The sequence below is a fragment of the Tachyglossus aculeatus genome, chromosome 10 (genome assembly GCF_015852505.1).
Source record: "Tachyglossus aculeatus isolate mTacAcu1 chromosome 10, mTacAcu1.pri, whole genome shotgun sequence".
NCBI classification, from domain to species: Eukaryota; Metazoa; Chordata; class Mammalia; order Monotremata; family Tachyglossidae; genus Tachyglossus; species Tachyglossus aculeatus.
In genome coordinates, this window is record NC_052075.1 from 2,516,703 (window position 1) to 2,535,093 (window position 18,391).

The window sequence follows — 18,391 nt, forward strand, 5'->3', positions numbered from 1 at the left end:
CCCCTCGCTTTCTAACTGTGGGTGTCCCCCAAGGTTTGTGTTCCAGGTCCTCGACTCTTCTCGCTTCCCATTTAGCCTCTCAGGGAGCTCATCCCTGCCCGCGGCTTCAGAGCCACATCATCATCATCATCAATCGTATTTACTGAGCGCTTACTGTGTGCAGAGCACTGTACTAAGCACTTGGGAAGTACAAATTGGCAACATATAGAGACAGTCCCTATGCAACAGTGGGCTCACAGTCTAAAAGGGGGAGACAGAGAACAAAACCAAACATACTAACAAAATAAAATAAATAGAATTGATATGTACAAGTAAAATAAATAGAGTATTAAATATGTACAAACATATATACATATATACAGGTGCTGTGGGGAAGGGAAGGAGGTAAGATGGGTGGGGTATGCCCAAATCTCTCTCTCTCTGACACATGTCCCCACAGACGGCCTTAAACGCCATGAGGCAAAAATAAACTTACCGCCCTACTTTACTTAGCCTGCTGAAACCATCACCTTCCCAGTCCCAGAGGCTTACCACTTGGGTGTGTCATTTTTTGATTCCTCTTTTTTTTTTTTAACCTTTCAAATTCAGTGTGTTACCAAATCCTGTCAGCTCGTTCTCCTCAGAATTTCCTGAATCTGCTCCTTCCTCTCCCTTCTCCCGTCAATAATAATGTTATTTGTTAAGCGCTTACTATGTGCAAAGCACTGTTCTAAGTGCTGGGGGATACAAGGTGCTCAGGTTGCCCCACAGGGGGCTCACAATCTTAATCCCCATTTGACAGATGAGGTAACCGAGGCACAGAGAAGTGAAGTGACTTGCCCAAAGTCACCCAGCTGACGAGTGGCGGAGTCGGGATTAGAACCCATGACCTCTGACTCCCAAGCCCACGCTCTTTCCACTGAGCCACGCCTCTTCTCTGTCCACTATACCTTGCTGCTTCTGCGTCAACCCCCTGGTTCACGTCCTCATCACCCCCAGGCTACGTTAGCCTCCTGCTTCTCCTGTCTTCAATCTACCCTTCCTACAGCGGCCGAGATCCTCTTCCTAAAATCAATCAATCCAACAATCAATCGTATTTATTGAGCGCTTACTGTGTGCAGAGCACTGGACTAAGCGCTTGGGAAGTCCAAGTTGGCAACATATAGAGATAGTCCCTACCCGACAGTGGGCTTACAGTCTAAAAGGGGGAGACAGAGAACAAAACCAAACATACTAACAAAATAAAATAAATAGAATAGATATGTACAAGTAAAATAAATAGAGTAATAAATATGTACAAACATATATAAATATATAAAACGCCTTTCCGATCCGACCACATCTCCTCGAGGACTTCAAATGGGTTACCTATTTCTCTCTGAAGAACACAGAAACACCTAATGTTTAGCTTTCAGACGCTCCATTAGTTTTCTCCCTTCTAGTTATCTGCTCTCTTTTCCAGCTACACCTCAACTCGTCCTCTTTGATCCTCCCACGTTAACCTGTCCTTTCATTCATTCATTCATTCATTCAATCGTATTTATTGAGCACTTATTGTGTGCAGAGCACTGTACTAAATGCTCGGGAAGTCCAAGTTGGCAACATATAGAGACGGTCCCTACCCAACAGTGGGCTCACAGTCTAGAAGGGGGAGACAGGGAACAAAACAAAACATATTAACAAAATAAAATAGAATAAATATATACAAATAAAATAGAGTAATAAATATGTACAAACATATATACATATATTATTATTATTATGGCATTTATTAAGCGCTTACTATGTGCAAAGCACAGTTCTAAGCACCGGGGAGGTTACAAGGTGATCAGGTTGTCCCACGGGGGGCTCACAGTCTTCATCCCCATTTTCCAGATGAGGTTACTGAGGCCCAGAGAAGTGAAGTGACTTGCCCAAAGTCACACAGCTTATAAGTGGCAAAGCCGGGATTTGAACCCATGACCTCTGACTCCAAAGCCCGGGCTCTTTCCACTGAGCCATGCTGCTTCTCCATATACAGGTGCTATGGGGAGGGGCCTACTATTCTTGGCCTACAGGTCTCCTGCCTCAGCTCTATTATTATTATTATTATGTTTGTACTTGTTAAGCGCTTTCTACGTGCCAAGCACTGTTCTGGGGAAGATACACATTAATCAGGTTGGACACAGTCCCTGTCCCACGGGGCTCACACTCTTAATCCCCATTTTACAGAAAAGGTAACTGAGGCACGGAGAAATTAGTGACTAGCCCAGGGTCGCACGGCAGGCACGTGGCGGAGTCGGGATTAGAACGCAGGTCGTTCTGACGCCCAGGCCCGTGCTCTATCGTCATCATCATCAATCGTATTTATTGAGCGCTTACTGTGTGCAGAGCACTGGACTAAGCGCTTGAGAAGTCCAAGTTGGCACCATATAGAGACAACAGTGGGCTAACAGTCTAAAAGGGGGAGACAGAGAACAAAACCAAACATACTAACAAAATAAAATAAATAGAATAGATATGTACAAGTAAAATAGAGTAATTCCCCCTGCCCAGAACTGCCTTCCCTGATCCAATGTGCCAAACCACAATCCTCCCCACCGTCAAAGCCCTCTTAAAAAGACATTTTTCCCTCAGAAGCCATTCCTCACTTTCCCCCCACCAACCCGGTCACGTCAACCCTTCGGCCCCCCTCAGCTCTTGTGTTTATCCCAGGCTTTTTCATCGCTGAAGTTTGTTTTGATCTTTTTTTTTTATGGTATTTCTTAAGCGTTTACTATGTGTCAAGCACTGTTCTAAGCGCTCACTTGCATCTATGCTGTGACTCTTATGCCTTTCTTATGCCTGCTGGGTTGCTTCCCTCAATTAAGACTGTAAAGCCCCTTGAGGGCAGGTACATTGTCCCTTCTAGACTGTGAGCCCGCTGTTGGGTAGGGACCGTCTCTGTATGTTGCCAACTTGTACTTCCCAAGCGCTTAGTACAGTGCTCTGCACACAGTAAGCGCTCAATAAATACGATTGAATGAATGAATGAACTTGTACTTCCCAAGCGCTTAGTACAGTGCTCTGCACACAGTAAGCGCTCAATAAATACGATTGAATGAATGAATGAACTTGTACTTCCCAAGCGCTTAGTACAGTGCTCTGCACACAGTAAGCGCTCAATAAATATGATTGAATGAATGAATGAACTTGTACTTCCCAAGCGCTTAGTACAGTGCTCTGCACACAGTAAGCGCTCAATAAATACGACTGAATGAATAAATGCTATTATTATTCCCTGCAAGGCCCTGCTGAGAGCTCACCTCCTCCAGGAGGCCTTCCCAGACTGAGCCCCTTCCTTCCTCTCCACCTCATCCCCCTCTCCATCCCCCCATCTTACCTCCTTCCCTTCCCCACAGCACCTGTATATATGTATATATGTTTGTACATATGTATTACTCTATTTATTTATTTATTTATTTATTTTACTTGTACATATCTATTCTATTTATTTTATTTTGTTAGTATGTTTGGTTTTGTTCTCTGTCTCCCCCTTTTAGACTGTGAGCCCACTGTTGGGTAGGGACTGTCTCTATATGTTGCCAATTTGTACTTCCCAAGCGCTTAGTACAGTGCTCTGCACATAGTAAGCGCTCAATAAATACGATTGATGATGCTATTATTATTATCAGCGCTTAGAACAGTGCTTTGCACATAGCCAGCGCTTAATTCTATTTATTCTATTTATTTTACTTTGTTAATATGTTTTGTTTTGTTGTCTGTCTCCCCCTTCCAGACTGTGAGCCCGCGGTTGGGTAGGGACCATCTCTAGATGTTGCCAACTTGTAGTTCCCAAGCGCTTAGTCCAGTGCTCTGCACACAGTAAGCGCTCAATAAATACAATTGAATGAATGATGATGGTAATGGGAATTCATTCTTAGGAAGTTCTGTTGAGGATGGAACAGAGCAGGATCCGGGTGTGGACTGAGAAACTCCGAGCGGTAAAGCCTGAGGAGAGGGAGATAACTGAGCGTCACCTACCATAGAGAAAGAAGCTGCCGCTTGTTCCAGCAATCCCACCAGTCCGGCTTCCGTGAAGTACTTTCCGGAGCAGATTCCTTCCTCGTCGGGAGAGACCACATCATCCGACACCGCGGACTCTTCCAAAACATTCGAGGAAATGTTCTAGAGAAACAAAATCAGCGCTTTAAAGTCGCTTGCTGCTGAATGAAGATGCCGAGATGTCTGAGCAGACGGTCTAGGAATGAGCCGCTGGGGACAGAGATGTGATTGGCTAACACCCTGGTATTTAACAAGTACAGATTATGGTATTGAACAAATACCAGAATACCAATAAAACCAACAAATACCAATAAAAAATACCAATACCAAACAAAATACATTCTGACTGATGAAACAGGAGGGGCGAATAACTAACGCTGCTCTGAGCTGAGCTTCGTTATTTGTAAATCCTACCCCTTCTCAATCAGCCCCTTTCCCCTCATATTGATTTGACCATACGTGATTTAAAAAAAAAAACCCAAAACCACCAGCATACCACCATTCCAGCCCCTCTCCTCAAAAAAAAATTTACTATAAGGTGACATGTAATGAATCAAATTGAGAGCCACTCTTGTTACCTTGGTTTGATAAAACACTTTTCTCTTAAGGAGTTTAAGTGCTTCCAACGAACATTTTTCCTTCTGACCTAATGGATCTTCTTACACTTCGAGGAACACGGGATAGGGGATGTAGACAGGAAGACCAAGAAATGCTAAAGGACGGCTAATACAGTGCACTGCTTGGGAAGAGCACCAATAAACAGGACTGATGTTCCCAGCCTTCAATGAACTCAATCTCCCAAATGACTACCCCGCACCATCAAAAATGGCACGTAAGTCTTTAACGACAACAGTGAATTATTATCACTCCGGGAAACGGAATCGTCCTTTGTTTTGAAGGCGAGGCCGCCGACGAGTATGTTTGGTTTTGTTCTCTGTCTCCCCCTTTTAGACTGTGAGCCCACTGTTGGGTAGGGACTGTCTCTATATGTTGCCAACTTGTACTTCCCAAGCGCTTAGTACAGTGCTCTGCACACAGTAAGCGCTCAATAAATATGATTGATGATGATGTGGCGTCTACCAACTCAGTTGTACCGTACTCTCCCAAGCGCTGAGTACAGTGCTCTGTGCACAGTAAGCGCTCCATAAATACCACCGACGATGACGGGACTGTGAGCCCACTGTTGGGTAGGGACCGTCTCTATATGTTGCCAACTTGGACTTCCCAAGCGCTTAGTCCAGTGCTCTGCACACAGTAAGCGCTCAATAAATACGATTGAATGAATGAATGACTGCGGCCAAAGAGTGCGAGTGTCGCTGATGCCGAATCCCTCGCACTTATCCCTAATCTGTCAGACTAGGTTGAAATTTTGGCCAAAATTTCCCCCCCCGCCTTACCTCCTTCCCCTCCCCACAGCACCTGGATATATGTATATATGTTTGTACATATTTATTAATCTATTTATTTATTTATTTTACTTGTACATATTTATTCTATTTTGTTAATATGTTTTGTTTTGTTGTCTGTCTCCCCCTTCTAGACTGTGAGCCCGCTGTTGGGTAGGGACCGTCTCTAGATGTTGCCAACTTGGACTTCCCAAGCGCTTAGTACAGTACTCTGCACACAGTAAGCACTCAATAAATACGACTGTATGAATGAATGAACTGTCAGCTGTGTGACTTTGGGTAAGTCACTTAACTTCTCGGTGCCTCAGTTACCTCATCTGTAAAATGGGGATTAAGACTGTGAGCTCCCCATGGGACAACCTTATCACCTTGTAGCTTCCCCAGTGCTTAGAACAGTGCTTTGCACATAGTAAGTGCTTAATAAATGCTATTATCATTATTATCTGCCTCCCTCCAAAGAACGGTTGAATGAATGAATGAATGAACTGTCAGCTGTGTGACTTTGGGTAAGTCACTTAACTTCTCGGCGCCTCAGCTACCTCATCTGTAAAATGGGGATTAAGACTGTGAGCTCCCCATGGGACAACCTGATCACCTTGTAGCTTCCCCAGTGCTTAGAACAGTGCTTTGCACATAGTAAGCGCTTAATAAATGCTATTATTATTATTATTATCCGCCTCCCTCCAAAGAACAGTTGAATGAATGAATGAATGAACAGTGCTTTGCACATAGTTAAGTGCTTAATAAATGCTATTATTATTATTATCCGCCTCCCTCCAAAGAATGGTTGAATGAATGAATGAATGAACAGTGCTTTGCACATAGTAAGCGCTTAATAAATGCTATTATTATTATCCGCCTCCCTCCAAAGAACGGTTGAATGAATGAACAGTGCTTTGCACATAGTAAGCGCTTAATAAATGCTATTATTATTATTATTATTATCCGCCTCCCTGCAAAGAACGGTTGAATGAGTGAATGAATGAACAGTGCTTTGCACATAGTAAGCACCTAACAAATACCATCATTATTATTATTATTACCTCATCCGTAAAATGGGGATTAAGGCTGTGAGCCCCCCGTGGGACAACCTGATCACCTTGTAGCTTCCCCAGTGCTTAGAACAGTGCTTTGCACATAGTAAGCGCTTAATAAATGCTATTATTATTATTATTATCCGCCTCCCTCCAAAGAACAGTTGAATGAATGAATGAATGAACAGTGCTTTGCACATAGTAAGTGCTTAATAAATGCTATTATTATTATTATCCGCCTCCCTCCAAAGAACGGTTGAATGAATGAATGAATGAACAGTGCTTTGCACATAGTAAGCGCTTAATAAATGCTATTATTATTATCCGCCTCCCTCCAAAGAACGGTTGAATGAATGAACAGTGCTTTGCACATAGTAAGCGCTTAATAAATGCTATTATTATTATTATTATTATCCGCCTCCCTCCAAAGAACGGTTGAATGAGTGAATGAATGAACAGTGCTTTGCACATAGTAAGCACCTAACAAATACCATCATTATTATTATTATTACCTCATCCGTAAAATGGGGATTAAGGCTGTGAGCCCGCCGTGGGACAACCTGATCACCTTGTAGCCTCCCCAGTGCTTAGAACAGTGCTCTGCACATAGTAAGTGCTTAATAAACGCTATTATTATTATTATTATTATCCGCCTCCCTCCAAAGAACGGTTGAATGAATGAATGAATGAATGGACAGTAATTTGCACATAGTAAGCACTTAATAAATGCTATTATTATTATTATCCGCCTCCCTCCAAAGAACGGTTGAATGAATGAATGAACAGTGCTTTCCACATAGTAAGCGCTTAATAAATGCTACTATTATTATTATTATCCGCCTCCCTCCAAAGAACGGTTGAATGAATGAACAGTGCTTTGCACATAGTAAGCGCTTAATAAATGCTATTATTATTATTATTATTATCCGCCTCCCTCCAAAGAACGGTTGAATGAGTGAATGAATGAACAGTGCTTTGCACATAGTAAGCACCTAACAAATACCACCATTATAATTATTATTACCTCATCTGTAAAATGGGGATTAAGGCTGTGAGCCCCCCGTGGGACAACCTGATCACCTTGTAGCATCCCCAGTGCTTAGAACAGTGCTCTGCACATAGTAAGCGCTTAATAAATGCTATTATTATTATTATTATCCGCCTCCCTCCAAAGAACGGTTGAATGAATGAATGAACAGTGCTTTGCACATAGTAAGCACTTAATAAATGCTACTATTATTATTATTATCCGCCTCCCTCCAAAGAACGGTTGAATGAATGAATGAACAGTGCTTTGCACATAGTAAGCGCTTAATAAATGCTATTATTATTATCCGCCTCCCTCCAAAGAACGGTTGAATGAATGAATGAACAGTGCTTTGCACATAGTAAGCACTTAATAAATGCTACTATTATTATTATTATCCGCCTCCCTCCAAAGAACGGTTGAATGAATGAATGAACAGTGCTTTGCACATAGTAAGCGCTTAATAAATGCTATTATTATTATCCGCCTCCCTCCAAAGAACGGTTGAATGAATGAACAGTGCTTTGCACATAGGAAGCGCTTAATAAATGCTATTATTATTATTATTCGCCTCCCTCCAAAGAATGGTTGAATGAATGAATGAACAGTGCTTTGCACATAGGAAGCGCTTAATAAATGCTATTGTTATTATTATTATCCGCCTCCCTCCAAAGAACGGTTGAATGAGTGAATGAATGGACAGTGCTTTGCACATAGTAAGCGCCTAACAAATACCATCATTATCATTATTATTAGCTCATCCGTAAAATGGGGATTAAGGCTGTGAGCCCCCCGTGGGACAACCTGATCACCTTGTAGCATCCCCAGTGCTTAGAACAGTGCTTTGCACATAGTAAGCTCTTAATAAATGCTATTATTATTGTTATTATCCGTCTCCCTCCAAAGAACGGTTGAATGAATGAATGAATGAACAGTGCTTTGCACATATTAAGTACTTAATAAATGCTATTGTTATTATTATTATCCGCCTCCCTCCAAAGAACGGTTGAATGAGTGAATGAATGGACAGTGCTTTGCACATAGGAAGCGCTTAATAAATGCTATTATTATTATTATTATCCGCCTCCCTCCAAAGAACGGTTGAATGAGTGAATGAATGGACAGTGCTTTGCACATAGTAAGCGCCTAACAAATACCATCATTATTATTATTATTACCTCATCCGTAAAATGGGGATTAAGGCTGTGAGCCCCCCGTGGGACAACCTGATCACCTTGTAGCCTCCCCAGTGCTTAGAACAGTGCTCTGCACATAGTAAGCGCTTAATAAATGCTATTATTATCATTATTATTATCCGCCTCCCTCCAAAGAACGGTTGAATGAATGAATGAATGAATGGACAGTAATTTGCACATAGTAAGCACTTAATAAATGCTATTATTATTATTATCCGCCTCCCTCCAAAGAACGGTTGAATGAGTGAATGAATGAACAGTGCTTTGCACATAGTAAGTGCCTAACAAATACCATCATTATTATTATTATTACCTCATCTGTAAAATAGGGATTAAGGCTGTGAGTCCCCCGTGGGACAACCTGATCACCTTGTAGCTTCCCCAGTGCTTATTACCTCATCCGTAAAATGGGGATTAAGGCTGTGAGCCCCCCGTGGGACAACCTGATCACCTTGTAGCCTCCCCATTGCTCTGCACATAGTAAGCGCTTAATAAATGCTATTATTATTATTATTATTACCCGCCTCCCTCCAAAGAACGGTCCCACTCGCACCCAGGTGTCCCTCTGGGGGGAAGTCCTACCTGAAACGTCACACATCCCACGGGCAGGTACTTGCGGTCCTCCAGCATGCTCAGGTACTCGGCCACCAAGGCCGCCGAGTGGACGAGGCACTGGGCGGCCTCGGCGTGATTGCTCCGCTCCGAGTGCTTGCCCGCCATGTTCTGCAGCCAGGTCAGGCGCAGGTCGGGGGATGTCTGGTAGCCTTTGGCGATTCTATTTGGGAGAGAGGTCCTTCGCCGTTGGCCCGGGCTCCCCGAGCGGCCGGGCCCGCCGCCGGCCCCGGACCGACTTCGGTTCGGCCCTGATGGCTGGCGAAGCCGCGATCTGACCACAGGGACGGCCGGAGCCAGGGTCGGCCTGTCTGGGCCCGGGGGATGGACGACGCTAATATACTACCACCTCTACATATGTTTGTACATGTTTATCACTGTATTATTTTATTTGTACATATTGATTCTATTGTATGTATTTATCACTCTATTTATTATTTTATTTGTACAAATTGATTCTATTTTGTTAATATATTTTGCCGTCTGTCTCCCCCTTCTCGACTGCGAGCCCGCTGTTGGGTAGGGACCGTCCCTATATGTTGCCAACTTGGACTTCCCAAGCGCTTAGTACAGTGATCTGCACACAGTAAGCGCTCAATAAATACAACTGAATGAATGAATGAATGAATGAATGAATGGAAAGGAAGCGAGGGGCTCGGCCCAGAAGAGACCGGCTGAGGGGAAATCAGGCAGGATGGGACAACGATGGGCAATTAGAGGAGTCTTCTAGACTGTGAGCCCGTTGTTGGGTAGGGACCGTCCCTATATGTTGCCAACTTGGACTTCCCAAGCGCTTAGTACAGGGCTCTGCACGCAGTAAGCGCTCAATAAATATGGCTGAATGAATGAATGAATGGAAAGGAAGCGAGGGGCTCGGCCCAGAAGAGACCAGCTGAGAGGAAATCGGGCAGGATGGGACAACGATGCACAATTAGAGGAGTCTTCTAGACTGTGAGCCCGTTGTTGGGTAGGGACCGTCCCTATATGTTGCCAACTTGGACTTCCCAAGCGCTTAGTACAGTGCTCTGCACGCAGTAAGCGCTCAATAAATACGGCTGAATGAATGAATGAATGGAAAGGAAGCGAGGGGCTCGGCCCAGAAGAGACCGGCTGAGAGGAAATCAGGCAGGATGGGACAACGATGCGCGATTAGAGGAGTCTTCTAGACTGTGAGCCCATTGTTGGGTAGGGATCGTCCCTATATGTTGCCAACTTGGACTTCCCAAGCGCTTAGTACAGTGCTCTGCACGCAGTAAGCGCTCAATAAATACGGCTGAATGAATGAATGAATGGAAAGGAAGCGAGGGGCTCGGCCCAGAAGAGACCGGCTGAGAGGAAATCGGGCAGGATGGGACAACGATGCACAATTAGAGGAGTCTTCTAGACTGTGAGCCCGTTGTTGGGTAGGGACCATCCCTATATGTTGCCAACTTGGACTTCCCAAGCGCTTAGTACAGTGCTCTGCACGCAGTAAGCGCTCAATAAATACGGCTGAATGAATGAATGAATGGAAAGGAAGCGAGGGGCTCGGCCCAGAAGAGACTGGCTGAGAGGAAATCAGGCAGGATGGGACAACGATGCGCGATTAGAGGAGTCTTCTAGACTGTGAGCCCATTGTTGGGTAGGGATCGTCCCTATATGTTGCCAACTTGGACTTCCCAAGCGCTTAGTACAGTGCTCTGCACGCAGTAAGCGCTCAATAAATACGGCTGAATGAATGAATGAAGGGAAAGGAAGCGAGGGGCTCGGCCCAGAAGAGACCGGCTGAGGGGAAATCAGGCAGGATGGGACAACGATGGGCAATTAGAGGAGTCTTCTAGACTGCGAGCCCGTTGTTGGGTAGGGACCGTCTCTATGTGTTGCCAACTTGGACTTCCCAAGCGCTTAGTACAGTGCTCTGCACGCAGTAAGTGCTCAATAAATACGGCTGAATGAATGAATGAAGGGAAAGGAAGCGAGGGGCTTGGCCCAGAAGAGACCGGCTGAGGGGAAATCAGGCAGGATGGGACAACGATGCGCGATTAGTCTTCTAGACTGTGAGCTCGTTGTTGGGTAGGGACCGTCTCTATGTGTTGCCAACTTGGACTTCCCCAGCGCTTAGTACAGTGCTCTGCACACAGTAAGCGCTCAATAAATACAATTGAATGAATGATTAGAGGGGGAGGATAGATTTTCTCCTTTGTGGGGGGAGGAGAGAGGAAACTTCAGAAGAACTGGGACGCGCTTAATAAACATGGTTCATAATGACGATGGCATTCAAGAAAGTGGCCCCTTCCTTCCTCTCCCCCTCGTCCCCCTCTCCATCCCCTCATCCTACCTCCTTCCCTTCCCCACAGCACCTGTATATATGTATATATGTTTGTACATATTTATTACTCTATTTTACCTGTACATATCTATTCTATTTATTTTATTTTGTTAGTATGTTTGGTTTTGTTCTCTGTCTCCCCCTTTTAGACTGTGAGCTCACTGTTGGGTAGGGACTGTCTCTATATGTTGCCAACTTGGACTTCCCAAGCGCTTAGTACAGTGCTCTGCACACAGTAAGCGCTCAATAAATACGACTGATTGATTGATTGATTGTACTTTGACGGGGATAAAGAAAACAGGCCTTCCCAGACTGAGCCCCCTCCTTCCCCTCCCCCTTTCCCTCCCCACAGCACCTGTATATATGTTTGTACAGATTTATTACTCTATTTATTTTACTTATACATATTTACTATTCCATTTATTTTATTTTGTTAATATAGCTTGTTTTGTTGTCTGTCTCTCCCTTCTAGACTGTGAGCCCGTTGTTGGGTAGGGACGGTCTCTCTATGTTGCCAACTTGGACTTCCCAAGCGCTTGGTACAGTGCTCTGCACACAGTAAGCGCTCAATAAAAATGAATGAATGAATGAACAGAGCATAGACTATTAACCCTGCTGAGTACTACACAAAAAGAAATGCAGTGCTCTGCGTTTCGGTCCCCTGGCCAGAGCAGATCCAGTTTACCTAAAATCTCCCATGGTCTTAGAAGTGTTATCTAGATACACAACATTGTGTTCATTGCCATGCGATTTTCCTTTTAGGCGGCAGGATCGGGTGTGAGGCCATGAATAAAGCCCCGTGGAGGAGGCAATTTTTGATGATTAACCAAAACTGTAAAAGGGGCTACCTTAGTCAAATGCTCACCTTCCACAAGGCCATACAGGGAGCGGCCAGGGTCCCAACGGATCACGACTAGGAGGGATTCCATATGTTGCCAATTTGTACTTCCCAAGCGCTTAGTACAGTGCTCTGCACATAGTAAGCGCTCAATAAATATGATTGATGATGATGATGATTCCCGACCCCAATGTGCTCACTGAGACACCCTCCTGCTTGCACTCGCCCCCCATGCAAAGTGCACAGGTGGATGGATTTGAGGCGTGTAAACGAGTGGCAAAAAAGACAAGCTCTCCCGCAGTCGGTCTCCACAGAAGGCACTACATTTCTGACCTTCCTCACTAGGGAAACACTGTGAAATCGTGGACAAAGCCCAGGCTGGGAGTCAGAAGGACCTGGGTTCTAATCACGGGTTCACCACTTCTCTGCTGGATGACCTTGGGCAAAATCACTTCAATTCTCTGGGACTCATCTGTAAAATGGGGATTAAGACTACGAGTGCCACGTGAAACGGGGACTGTGTCCAACCCGATTTTCTTGTATCCACCCCGGCGGCAGGTACAGTGCCTGGCACATAGTAAGCGCTTAACAATTATTATTATCATTATTATTATTGTAACCTTGTCCATGGGGCACGTTAATAAACATTCTTTGGGACCATTTTTTCCTCCTGAAAATGGCAGCGCTCCCTTGCCTCTTACCCAACAACCAGAGGGACAGCATTCTGCAAAGAGCCCTGAGCATCCCGGGGACGGGAAAGTGAGAGGGTGGAAAACCGGAACGGCCCGGGCCCCGAGCGACCGATACCTGTACATCAGATCGATTAACATTTCTGGATCTTCTTGGTGCTCCTTCATTTTCACCGTGTCCGAAAGGATCATGTGAAGATTGAAAACCAGATCCTGGACCTGTAGCCCGGAAAACGTCGGAAGGGGTTAGCCTCTGCAGCTTCTGGCTTAAACCGCTGTTTCCTCCTAAATCAACCCAGCTCAAGGGCGTTTTGGGGAATGGCTCGACGGTCCTGACACGCACCGATTTGGCACCAGGTCCGCGAGCACCGTGGGGCCGACGCTATTCACTTCAGCTCCGCCGGTCTTTTGGGGCTGGCCCGTTTGGCCACTCTCCTTCCTTCCTGTATCTTCTACAGCCCCTCCTTCCCCTCTTTTTCCCTTCCCTTCCTTCCTCTTTTACCCTTTTGCCCTCCACTTCCTCCTCCGCCGTCCCCTCCAACCTCCATCTCATATGCGCCCCAACGCTCAAAACGAAAGGTGGGTGCCCTTCTTCGGGGGCCACGACTTTGCGCTTTCCGAGGCAGACGTCCTAGAGACCCCAGCGATTCGAATGCCGTGCTCAAGTTTCAACTACAAAAGGGACCATCTCGCCCCCAAACTTCACCGGAGCACGCAGGTTAACGAGAGTGAATGTCTGCGTGCGTATCGTCGTACTGTTTCAGGCCGATCTCCGCTGTCGGAGGCGGCTTTTCCTTTGCACTGGGAGAACGAGCAGAACGACCCACCTGAGTGCTTCAAACCATTTGGGATTGGAGCGGGAGGGAGAGGTGGACGGGGGCCAGACACGTAAAAAAGCGCTACTGAATGATGATGACCGGAAAAAAGAAACACTTCCCGGTTGGCTTGGATTAATATCGGTGCCTTTTCGCTAGCAGAGCTCCAGTTTGAGACCCGAGAGTCGGAGAGGCATTTGTGAAGGTGGGAGCGTTCAGCTGAGAACGGACACAACCCGCTCTGGCGCTCGGGCCAGCCCGCCCTCCCCGGTTCTCCGCGGCGTTTTCTGACCTGATCGGGGAACGTCGTCTCTCTCAATTCCAGGTCTTCTTCGGCGTAGGTCAAGATGGTCTTGAGGGAGCGCCTTAAAAACTCCTCATTGAAGTTCTGGGATGTTCCCACCAGGGAGGACAGGGACATCGTCACCTGCATTTTCACCCTGGCAAAGTTCTACGGGACAGAACGGTCCGGTTGTTACCGACTGAACAAGTCAGGGGAGATGCCCTTTTCAAGTAGTTACGGGTTTACTCAGTCCTTCAGGAGGCGGATGACTCCAATTTGGCTCCTAAGCCCTCATTTCCTCTTTCATTCATTCATTCAATCGTATTTATTGAGCGCTTACTTACTGAGCACTGGACTAAGCGCTTGGGAAGTCCAAGCTGGCAACATATAGAGACGGTCCCTACCCAACAATGGGCTCACGGTCTAGAAGCACTTATGTACATATCCATAATTTATTTATTTATCGTGGTACCTGTTAAGCATTTGCTATGTGCCAAGCACTGCTATAAGAACTGGAGGTAATCGGATTGGACACGATCCCCGTGCCACACGTGGTTTACGGTCATAATCCCCGTTTTACAGATGAGAGAACTAAGGGCCAGAGAAGTGAAGTGACTTCCCCAACGTCACACAGCCAGACTTGGCAGAGCCAGGATTAGAACCCACAAACTCTCTCAGGCTCGTGCTCATTCTACTACACCATGCTGTCTCTCTATATTATTAATAATAATCACGGCATTTATTAAGCGCTTACTATGTGCAAAGCACTGTTCTAAGCGCTGGGGAGGTTACAGGGTGATCAGGTTGTCCCACGGGGGGGCTCACAGTCTTCATCGCCATTTTACAGATGAGGGAACTGAGGCCCAGAAAGTGAGGCCCACATTGCTCCCCTCCCCCTCGTCCCCCTCTCCTCCCCTTCCCCACAGCACCTGTATATATGTATATATGTTTGTACATATTTATTACTCTATTTATTTATTTATTTATTTTACTTGTACATATCTCTTCTATTTATTTTATTTTGTTAATATGTTTGGTTTTGTTCTCTGTCTCCCCCTTCTAGACTGTGTGCCCACTGTTGGGTAGGGACTGTCTCTATATGTTGCCAACTTGTACTTCCCAAGCGCTTAGTACAGTGCTCTGCACACAGTAAGCGCTCAATAAATACGATTGATTGACTGAAGTGACTTGCCCCAAGTCACACGGCTGACAATCTGCCGCTTAGCTACTTAGCCCATTTAACCTTCCTCACAGGACGCAATTCAAGACCGTAGGGCATAAAGGAGACGGACGTCCCTGGATCACCGCTTTCAACAGACGACAGCAGCACTTCAGCGTGGGTCAAAAATCGGAAAAGGGAACCGCGGAAGTTACAGAAATCCACGGCGGGAGGAGGAAAGCCGTTTTGCCGGGCGGGGCGTGGAAAGCCGAAGCTGCGGTCCTCAAGAGAGATGGTTTTATGGGCACACCAGCAATCTCTTATGACGCGAAAAAAAGAAAAAGGAATTATCCTTACGTTTCCGATCTCGAAGTTTTGTCTCATCAGCAGGTAAAGGGAGGCACTAGCGTGGGATCGAATGGCGCTGATGCTGCTGCTACAGTGCCTTAGGAGGCGGAGGCATAAATCGGCACATTGCTCCGTCTCCTCTTCGAACAGGAGTTCAGGGAACTGTAAGGAGAGCACACCTTTTTTAGACTCCGGGAACGCCGACCACGTCTACCCCGCTCGATTGTCGGGCCTATTTTCACTGGCAAAAAATTTTAACACGAGCACCCTATTTCTGTCTCTGGGAGTAAGAAGGGTGATGCCTCTCTCCCCAGACAGAAAACATTGCCTTCTTAGAGACAGCCTGGCACGGCAGACAAACACCGAGGGTAGCCTCGTGATAAAATAATAATAATAATAATAATAATGGCATTTATTAAGCGCTTACTATGTGCAAAGCACTGTTCTAAGCGCTAGGGAGGTTACAAGGTGATCAGGTTGGCCCACGGAGGGGGGCTCACAGTCTTCATCCCCATTTTCCAGATGAGGGAACTGAGGCCCAGAGAAGTGAAGTGACGTGCCCAAAGTCACCCAGCTGACAATTGGCGGAGCCAGGATTTGAACCCATGACCTCTGACTCCAAAGCCCGGGCTCTTTCCACTGAGCCACGCTGCTTCTCTGGGCCCCTTTTCCATTTCTCATCAGACAGATAACACTCAGTGTCACCAACTGCAGTTAACTTTCACGGTTCATGTCACTGGTCTCTTAGGCAGAGCTGTGGTCAATACTAATACTAATACTAATAATAATAATGACATTTATTAAGCTAGTACAGTGCTTAGTACAGTGCTAAGCACTTAGTACAGTGCGAAGCGCTTAGTTCAGTGCTCTGCACACAGTAAGCGCTCAGTAAATACGACTGAACGAATGAATGAATTAAGCACTTACTATGTACAAAGCACTGCTCTAAGCGCTGGGGAGGTTACAAGGTGGTCCCACGGAGGGCTCACAGTCTTAATCCTCATTTTCCAGATGAGGTCACTGAGGCCCAGAGAAGTGAAGTGACTTGCCCAAAGTTACACAGCCGATTAATTGGAGGAGCCGGGATTTGAACCCATGACCTCTGACTCCAAAGCCCGGGCTCTTTCCACTGATTCACGCTGCTTCCGATTCCAACTATGCTTGAGGTTTTAGCCTCCTCCTACACGAAATCTTTCCCCAGTGCCGCCATGCAGGAGCATGACGGACTTATTTTTATTTTGAGGAGGCGGCCTGGCCTTGTGGAAGCAGCTCGGGGTTGCTTGCCCCGGCTCTCCTTGCTGTGTGACCCAGGGCAAGTCACTTGACCTCTCTGGGCCCCTGCTCTCACACCTGCAATATGGGGACAAGATAGGTTCGTGGCTCAGTGGAAAGAGCCCGGGCTTTGGAGTCGGAGTCGGAGTTCATGGGTTCAAATCCCAGCTCCGCCAACTGTCAGCTGTGTGACTTTGGGCAAGTCACTTCACTTCTCTGTGCCTCAGTTACCTCATCTGTAAAATGGGGATGAACACTGTGAGCCCACCGTGGGACAACCTGATCACCTTGTAATCTCCCCACAGCTTAGAACAGTGCTTTGCACATAGTAAGCGCTTAATAAATGCCATTATTATTATTATAGGTTAGGGAATCAGTATAGCTCAGTGGGAAGAGCCCGGGCTTGGGAGTCAGAGGTCATGGGTTCGAATCCTGACTCCGCCACTTGTCAGCTGTGTGACCTTGGGCAAGCTACTTCTCTGTGCCTCAGTGACCTCATCTGTAAAATGGGGGTTAAGACTGTGAGCCCCAAGTGGGACAACCTGATCACCTTGTATCCCCCCCAGGCACTTAGAACAGTGTTTTGCACATAGTCAGTGCTTAACAAATACCACTATTATTATTATTATTATTATTATTATAGGCCATGAGTCCTCTGGGGGGACAGGGACTGTATCCAATTTCAGAATCTTTTAAGAGGTAGGTTGATAAGAGTTTCAAATTCAGTAACAAAAATATTTATTTACATTAGCGTTTGTCTCCCCCTCTAGACTGTAAGCTCCTCGTGGACAGGGAGCACGTCTTCCACCTCTGTTACATCGTACTCTCCCAAACGCTTAGTACAGTGCTCTGCATGGCCAGGAAGCACATCTACCACCTCTGTTACATCGTACTCTCCCAAACGCTTAGTACAGTGCTCTGCACACGGTCAGCGCTCAGTAAATACGACTGAATTGATCGATCCTTTTTCCACCCTAGTACTTAGCACACATTAAGTCCTTAATAACTATAAATAATTACTAATGACAGTAAGGACTGAGCACTGAGTGTCCCTCTTCTTTCTGCCCTGTTCGTCCTGGGGAATACGCGTTACAAAGAACGGGTCCGCAGCAAGAAGGAGGAAAAATAAAAGGGAGGCGCGGTCTGCCGACCGCATCCTTTATATCAAACCGGAGCCTGGGTCCTAAAATGATTAGAAGGCGAGCCAGGATCGGGCGACCCTGGGGACGTGTCCTTCGAAAGATGCCAGTCCCAAGGTAACTTGCCTTGGAAACCAGGGCCCTCTGGGTGGCAAAACAGTGCTGCAGATAAAGGGCGCTTTGGTTGCATGCCATGCTGTGTAAGAGCACTTTCAACACTCCACCAAGGATGCTCTCTTTGGACTCGGTCACCGAGACGGTCT

At 46.0% G+C, this 18,391-nt stretch overlaps 1 protein-coding gene across 8 annotated transcripts in view; it reads right to left on the minus strand.

Moving 5' to 3' along the window:
- The window catches only part of DOCK7 (dedicator of cytokinesis 7), a 210,088-nt gene that overhangs the window by 20,493 nt on the left and 171,204 nt on the right, over positions 1 to 18,391 (minus strand). For all 8 annotated transcript variants that reach the window (XM_038752931.1, XM_038752930.1, XM_038752929.1 and 5 more), the window contains 6 exons: positions 18,255 to 18,389; positions 15,727 to 15,879; positions 14,220 to 14,378; positions 13,231 to 13,331; positions 9,248 to 9,440; positions 3,982 to 4,125 (listed from right to left, as the gene is read on the minus strand). In XM_038752931.1, the coding sequence (XP_038608859.1) occupies positions 3,982 to 4,125; positions 9,248 to 9,440; positions 13,231 to 13,331; positions 14,220 to 14,378; positions 15,727 to 15,879; positions 18,255 to 18,389 (885 nt within the window). The remainder of the gene's footprint in view (positions 1 to 3,981; positions 4,126 to 9,247; positions 9,441 to 13,230; positions 13,332 to 14,219; positions 14,379 to 15,726; positions 15,880 to 18,254; positions 18,390 to 18,391) is intronic.